The sequence below is a fragment of the Phacochoerus africanus genome, chromosome 2, assembly GCF_016906955.1.
Source record: "Phacochoerus africanus isolate WHEZ1 chromosome 2, ROS_Pafr_v1, whole genome shotgun sequence".
In the NCBI taxonomy this organism is placed as follows: domain Eukaryota; kingdom Metazoa; phylum Chordata; class Mammalia; order Artiodactyla; family Suidae; genus Phacochoerus; species Phacochoerus africanus.
In genome coordinates, this window is record NC_062545.1 from 265,634,052 (window position 1) to 265,641,763 (window position 7,712).

General features: G+C 37.8%; 1 protein-coding gene across 1 annotated transcript; it reads right to left on the bottom strand.

Moving 5' to 3' along the window:
• Window positions 1-421: 421 nt before the first annotated feature.
• On the bottom strand, window positions 422-3,741 carry LOC125121370 (olfactory receptor 1L4-like). Its single transcript, XM_047769600.1, has 2 exons — window positions 2,824-3,741; window positions 422-442 (listed from the first exon to the last, which is right to left on the bottom strand). The coding sequence occupies exons 1-2, from the start codon at window positions 3,739-3,741 to the stop codon at window positions 422-424; spliced, it is 939 nt and encodes a 312-aa protein (XP_047625556.1).
• Between the last annotated feature and the right edge of the window lie 3,971 nt (window positions 3,742-7,712).

The following is a 7,712-nucleotide window of genomic DNA, read 5'->3' on the forward strand; positions in this document are numbered from 1 at the left end:
TGTATTTCTTTTAAAAAGACAATTGGGATTTAAGGGATTTCTAAAAATTGCAATGAATCTGTGGATCACTTTATATATTATGGACATTTTAATAATGCATAACCTTTCTATTTATGAAGTCTTTCCATGTATTTGTGTATTCTTTAATTTCTTTTATCCAATATTTTTATTTTCAGTAGATAAGTCTTTTACCTCCTTGGTTTAGTTTACTCCTCTGTAATTTATTCTTTTAATGCTACTGATAGTACTGTTTTTAAATTTACTTTTCAGATTGTTCATTGCTAGTGTACAGAATCACAAGTGATTCCTTAACAAATTACAGTCTGGTTGATTTTACATTCCCCCATTGAAACCTCATTACCAATGTCCCCTTTTCATTAAAGTCTCATGACCTAAAACCTCATTACCAACGGCCTCCTTGTCATTTAAGCTGATGAACCATCTTCCTGACTTATTTTGCTTAAATTTTTGCTATATTTTGATGTGGATTAATAGCTACTGCCTCTTGAAACTTCTTCTATTTTTGCCTTATATGGCCATTTCTTATCAGACCTCTTGGCTAATACCTCCTCTATCAGCCTCTTCAATGTGAGAAATACTCAGCCCACTTCCCTAGGCCCTCCTCAGCTTTCATATAAGCCTCCTTCTTTATGTCATTCACTCTGATCAACAGGCAAAATAGGTTCAAAGAACTAGATTTTTCTTAGATCAACATTATGAAAAATTGACGACATTTACATATATGCGAGCCTTCAGCAGAAGGACCCTAATCCATTTCCCTTCCTTATATTCTCATCAAAGGACCTCATTACAGCAGTCTTATTCCATTGTAGAGTCAGCCAGGCTCCAAGGTTTCTGTATGGTGGAAAGACTGTGAAGAAATTTCCTGGTCTCCCAAGGGCTGTAGAGAAGAAATTTTCCTAACCTGGCAAAGTGTTTAGAAGGACTACAGGGACATTTCCTCTGATTATATCTACTTTCAAATGGGACTTATTCTTAGCAGTGCTTATTAGCAACCCCCCAGGTTAATTTCTGGGCTGCTTTGTTTGGATAGCAAACATTTTATGAATGTCTCCAAACACTACCTGTCCCCATGAACTCACTTCTGAATGGTGGCAAGACATCTTAAGCGAATTTCTTCATATTCTAAAAAAGACAACAGTTTAGTTCTGACTGAGAAGTTTATGGCTAATCATTCACTCAAATGTGTTATTGCATGGTCACTAATTAAGTATTTCTCTTTATTTGAATTTTTTGGAATATCTATAAATCTTAAGTAAAGGATCTTGATTTCTTAACAACTATGTGTTCTTGAGAAAAAGGTCTTTGGTACTAAGGGCAGAGGGAGGTTTGAACTAAAAAACTGTTAGCTTTCCTGGGACCAAAGGACTTAATGAACTTTATAAACTATGGAAAGTATCATTAATGAATTTATTTATTTACTATATTCTGTGAATTTTTCATATTCTAATGTGATTTTTGTATTTGGCTGAGCATGCAAAACCTGGCACATAAATAGAATAAGTGGAATGGGTAGAGATCTTCCAGGCCAGTCTTCCCAAAGCTGAGTGATTGGTGGGAGATAGTGGTGAAAGCCAGAGGTGCCTGTGCAAATAAATAGGCTTTTGCAAAAGGAGTGTGTTTCCTGGATGCTTATGGCTTCTTGAAAATTGGAAGTGGACATAGAGCAATGGCAAGGACTTGGATGTTGGGGCCCAGGCATCCCTGTGTTCCATTAGGTTGTTATGTACCTCTTGTTAAATCTCTTTTTTTTTTCTTTTTAGGGCCATACCACTGGCATATGGAAGTTCCCAGGCTAGGGATCAAATTGGAGCCACAGCTGATGGACCACACCACAGCCACAGCAATGCAGGATCCAAGCTGCATCTGTGACCTACACCACAGCTCACAGCAATGCCAATTCCTTTAACCCACTGAGCGAGGCCAGGGATTGAATTTGCATCCTCATGGGTACTAGTCAGATTTATTTCCCCTGGGCCTCAATGGGGATGTATCTATTGTTTTATCTTTAAGTCCAAAAGACTTGTATTCAACTTCAGTTTCTTCCCACTTATCTTGACTCTGACAGTTGCTTATCCAGGACAAAATGGTCATTTCAGTGAGGACTCTGGCCACATGGAAAAATAATTAATAAGGAAGGGAAAACGTGTTGAGTCCTGTGAATTCACACTGTGATGACACTGTGGTGTTGGGGGAGGTAAATCTGTTTTATAGATTCTTCTGTCTGCTCTCACCCCCACCCCCCATCCCCATTTTATTCTCCCTAATCTCAAATCAAGGAAGCACCACAGGGCTTTTCACTGTCTCTCAAACACATTCCAGTGTTTATTGCTTTTACTTGCTTGGATGGTTTCCACATGTGAAACTCTCTATTTCCTTGTTCTATTAACTTTCAACTGTCAAAATTCAATTCATACTTAAGGACATTTCAAGAAGACATTCCCTATACTCTATGGAGTCCATGTAATGTCTTATAAAAATGAATAGGATTTTCTAGTACTTGAGTACTGATCATTGTCAAATGTATGCAAGCATAATTTGGAGGTACTTTTTTTCCACTATTTCTCCTGAAATCAGGATTCCTAGCAGTAATTAGCCTGGGACTGATCAAGGTCACTGTAGAAACAAAATAATCCTGCTTTGATGTCGGTGCTCTCACTGTGTTTCAACACCACCTCTTATCACCTCTTTTGGTTCCATGTGAAAATGGTAGGAAGGAAGGATAACCTGATCACCTCTTAGGTTACCTCCCAATTGTGATATTCTATTATGTTCTTCCTATGAGTGAATTCTGTCCCTTACTTTCCTCAAACCCCTCTTCATATCTTTGTTCCTCAGGCTGTAGATGAAAGGGTTCAACATGGGTGTCACTATGGTGTACATAACTGTGGCCACCCGGTCCTTGACCACTGAGTACATGGATAGAGGTCTAAAATAGACATAGATGACACTTCCATAGAACAGAACCACCACAGAGAGGTGGGAGCCACAGGTAGAGAAGGCCTTCCACTTCCCACCTACAGAGGGCACTCTGAGCACCGTGAGGATGATTCGCAGGTAGGAGAAGAGGATGCAGAGGAAAGGGGTTGCAATGACAGCCAGGGTCTCAGTCATGACCACCACCTGGCTGGAGGAGGTGTCAGAGCAGGACAGCTTCAGCACAGGCTGGGTATCACAAAAGAAGTGCTTGATGGTGTGGGAGGCACAGAAGGACAGGCGGGACATGAGTAGCACACGCAGCATGGAGTGCAGGTGAGAGATGGTGCAGGAACCTAGCAGCAGGAGGAGGCAGTGCCGTGGGCTCATAGCCACATCATAATGGAGGGGGTTGCAGATGGCCACCAGCCTGTCTATAGCCATAGAGGCCAGCAGGTAGCTGTCAGTGTTTGCAAAGGCCATGAAGAAGTACATCTGGACCAGGCAGCCCACATAGGAGATGGACTTTGTCTCCGAGAGTAAGTTCACCAGCATCTTGGGCACAATGACTGTGGTGAAGCAGATGTCCATGAAGGACAGGTTGCTGAGGAAAAAGTACATAGGGGTGTGGAGCTGGGTGTCAGAGTTGATGGCCAGGATGATGAGTACATTGCCCACCAGGGTGACCAGGTACATGATGAGGAAGACAGCAAAGAGGGGTTTCTGAAGCTGAGGGTTGGAAGAGATGCCCAGAAGGATAAAGTCTGACATGCTGCTGCTGTCGTTCTTTGTCTCCATGTCCATGTCCTTGACCTCCTGCACAGAGTTTGAAGAAGCTATAGGAGAGATGGCAATTTGACCAAAATGGCTTCTTGGCTAACTTCCAGCCTAAGAAAAAAAAAAAAGAGAGAGAGAAGACGACCACTGCTCTTTGTTATGATATTATTTCAATAAAGTACAGAGAGCAGGAGGTAAAATCCACCAATGGGAAAGTTAAATAATTCTAATGTGCTCCCTATTTGAGAAACTGTATTTTTTCCAGATGATGTTAGGAACTTCTAAGTTGCCTAAATTTTTGAGTTCTTCTCAATACTCTTTCTAAATATTCTTCTGAAGTTGCTTCTTGACTGATACACTACCTCTCCTGTTCCTTTTGCTCCCTTCTTGTCTTAGGGGAAGGGGTTGCTGAGTCACACCTTGAATCAGGATGCTTTAATACAAGGGGTCTCCATGAATGAGATCCTCTCACTGATCCTCTCCTACTCATACATCCATAGGTGATGGTCCATATGGTCATGGGCCATATTGGATTTAATGAATTCTCTTTGGTCCCAGAGAGTTCACATGAAACTTTCTTATGGCTTCAGAGCAAAACCTGCTTAATATTTATTTATGCATTTATATTTGGCCAATAGTGATCTGGACACTTGAATCCTATGTTTTTGGTTGATGGATGCCACTCAAAATAGGAATGGAATTGACCACTGAATAACACAGGAGTACCATACAGACCCACTGATGTGTAGATTTTTTCGATAAATATATAGTACAGTACTACTTCATCTGTGGGTTGGTTGAATTCATAAATAAAGAACTTGTGGATTTGGAGTGTTGACTGTGAATTAAAATGGGAATTTTTGACTCAGGACGATTTTGTATTTCTTACCCAATGTTCTTCAAGTGTCAACTTTCCTACAAGCAATTGCTTATGGTACTGAATTTATTCCTTTAAATACATATTTTTTCCTGACTAAAAACTTTGAAGTTCTCATTCTAAACATTCTAATAATACAGGAATATAACACTTTGAATATGAATCTCATTTCCTACAATACCACAGAAAGATGTACAGGTGGCCTCGGTTACTACTATTTTGTCATATTGCTCAGGTGGTAGTTTAAGCCATTGAAGAAGCAAAATGAATGGAAAGGAGGTGTAAAAATCAGTTAATATGAAACTAACACTAAAAACTGATTTGATTGTCCATCTAGAAAAATCCAAGAGGAACATCTGAACTCTTTAAAAACCTACGAAGTTTATAATAGTGTTCAGATACATATTAAGTATGTGATTATTAATACTTTCCATGTATTAGAAAAATATAGGATGAAAGTCTAAAATAGAATTAGGAATCAACCTGAGAAGGAGTTTGTAAAGAGAGGTGAGAATAACTATGCTGCGACAGGATATAACGGAATAGAAAGGATGATCAGACTGAGTGGAAGTGTGATACTCCAACAAAGGAATATTTCAAATGTCTGTTCTTAGTCTCCACAGGTACATGATATCATGCAGCATTTGTATTCCTCTGTCTGACTTATTTAACTTAGCACAGTGCTCTTAAGGTCCATTCACGTTGTCATACGTGGTAGGCCTTCCTTCTTTCTCATGACTGAATCTAAGAAAGACAAACTCCTGGAAAGAGAGAGTAGAAGGGTAGTGGCCAGGGGCTGAAGGGTGGAGGAAATGGGCAGATGTCAGTCTGAGTCAAAGGTACAAACGTCCAGTTAATAAGATCAATAAGTTCTAGGGATCCATAATGGTGCATGGCAACTACAGTTAACAACACTATATGATATACTTGAATTATAATGAAAGAGTAGATTATTCACATATTCATTTAAAATTTATTTTTATATGTCATTGACATATAACATTGTGTAAGTTAAAGTGAAGAACATGTTGATTTGATACATATTTATATTGCACTATAATTACTAGCGGAACATTAGCTAACACCTCTATCACCGTATGTAATTATCATTTATATCTTTGTGGGGAATAACTAAGATTAGTCTCTTAGCTACTTTTGAAGTGCCTATCTAATTTACTGTTGTTGGCGCTAATCGCTGTGCTGATCTCCAGCACTTATTGATCTAATGATTGCAATTTTGTACGTTTAAACAACATTTTCCCAGTTCCCCCAATTCCCATCCCTGGTGACCTCCATTCTTTATAAGAGAGTAGAGCCTAGATGTTCTCACCACACACACATACACAAAGAAAATGGTGTGAGGTGATGGAGGTGTTAACTAACACTACTGTGGCAATCATTTTGCAGTTAATGTGTATCAAATCATCACATCATACACCTTAAATTTACACAGTGTTACATGTCAATTATAAAAAGTGTATCAAATCATCACATCATACACCCTAAATTTACACAGTGGTACATGTCAATCATATCTCAATAAATCTGAGAAAAAAAGGTCCATTCTCAAATTAATCAAATTCACTTCATATATAATAACACCCCAAGAGAATTTAATGGGACTTGAGAAGGCCCTTTTCAAAGTCATCTACATGAGTAAATGGCTAAGGAAAGGCAAGATCATTTTGAAAATACTGGACTAATGAGAGATGACTTTTCAAACTGAAAATCAAAGCACATAATAATGGAAAACAATAAGGTAATTGTACACACAGAAAAATAAATCAATGGATCAACATAAAGAATTTTATGTACCTGTATTTATGTATGTATATAGATCTAGATATGTATAGAATATGCAATATTTATTTCATAGCAAGGGAGAAATGATGAACTATTAAACATGTGACATTTATGACACTGGCTGAACATTTGGAAAAAAATAAAGCTAGATTTCTCTCTAGCCTGAACATAGAAATAAAACTCACATAAATCAATTATCTAAATGTAAACAATCCAAACCATAAAATATATTAGCCCCAAATAAAGGGAACTTTTTTTATGGTCTAAGATTGGGGATGACATTCCAAGCAAAGAAGTAAAATGTAGGATTACAAAATGCTCTAATGTGAAAATTCAACCAAAAGAGACCATAAGAAAAGGTAAAATAGAATCTCTAGACTCCAAGAAAATATCTACAACACATTCACCAAAGAAAACATATGAGATGTTCAACCTCATTGGTGATCAGAAAACATAAATTAGACTTAAGTACAATTATCATTCATTGGAATGGCCTTATTTTTTTTTAATATCCAAGTGCAAGAAGACCCTCAAGTTCCCTGATAGTGAGGAGGTTATCAAAATAAACCTTTTGGTAGTTTCCATCAGATCTGAAAACTACCTCTCCTTATCCAATAATTCACTTACAGAAATCTGTCATTTAAAAATAGTCATATATGTGAAGCACAAAATTATATACACACATTTTTATTGTAGCACTCCTTATATTGCCAAATAAAACAGTGCAAACAAATGAACAAAACAAACAACCCACAGATCACACAAACTAAATATCCAAAAGAAGTTAAATTATTACAATAACTTATAGTGAATTAGCCTTACTTCATATCACACAGTGTAAAGAATTTAAATGAGTAATGCTAGTAAATGTTTATTAACCCTGGATATACATGACACACTGAGCTATCTTTACATGTCTTTTATCATTTTATTGTCTCCAAATCCTAAGAGATAGGCACCATTATATCTCTACTTTACAGATTAAAAAAAAAAAAAGAGCTTAGCAAAGTTAAACCACTTTGTATGTAGTAGAGCTGGGATTTGAGTTCAGTCAGTCTGATGGCAGAGAGAGAGTGATTCCTTGCTGGGCTATGTCATCCCAGTTACACCACTGTCTGTGATATTTTAAGTGGCAAAAACAAGTTGCAGGACAATGGATATAGAATAATCTCATTTTTGTCCAAAAAGATGTCCCCTTCCTATGCTGTGTTTGTGTGTTGTGTGTGTTTCTGTGCTGTCCTCGCCTCCTGAAGTGAGAGGGATGGAGGGGGTAGTGGGGAGGTCCTTCCGTATTTAACTTTTAAAAAATAAGGGGCAC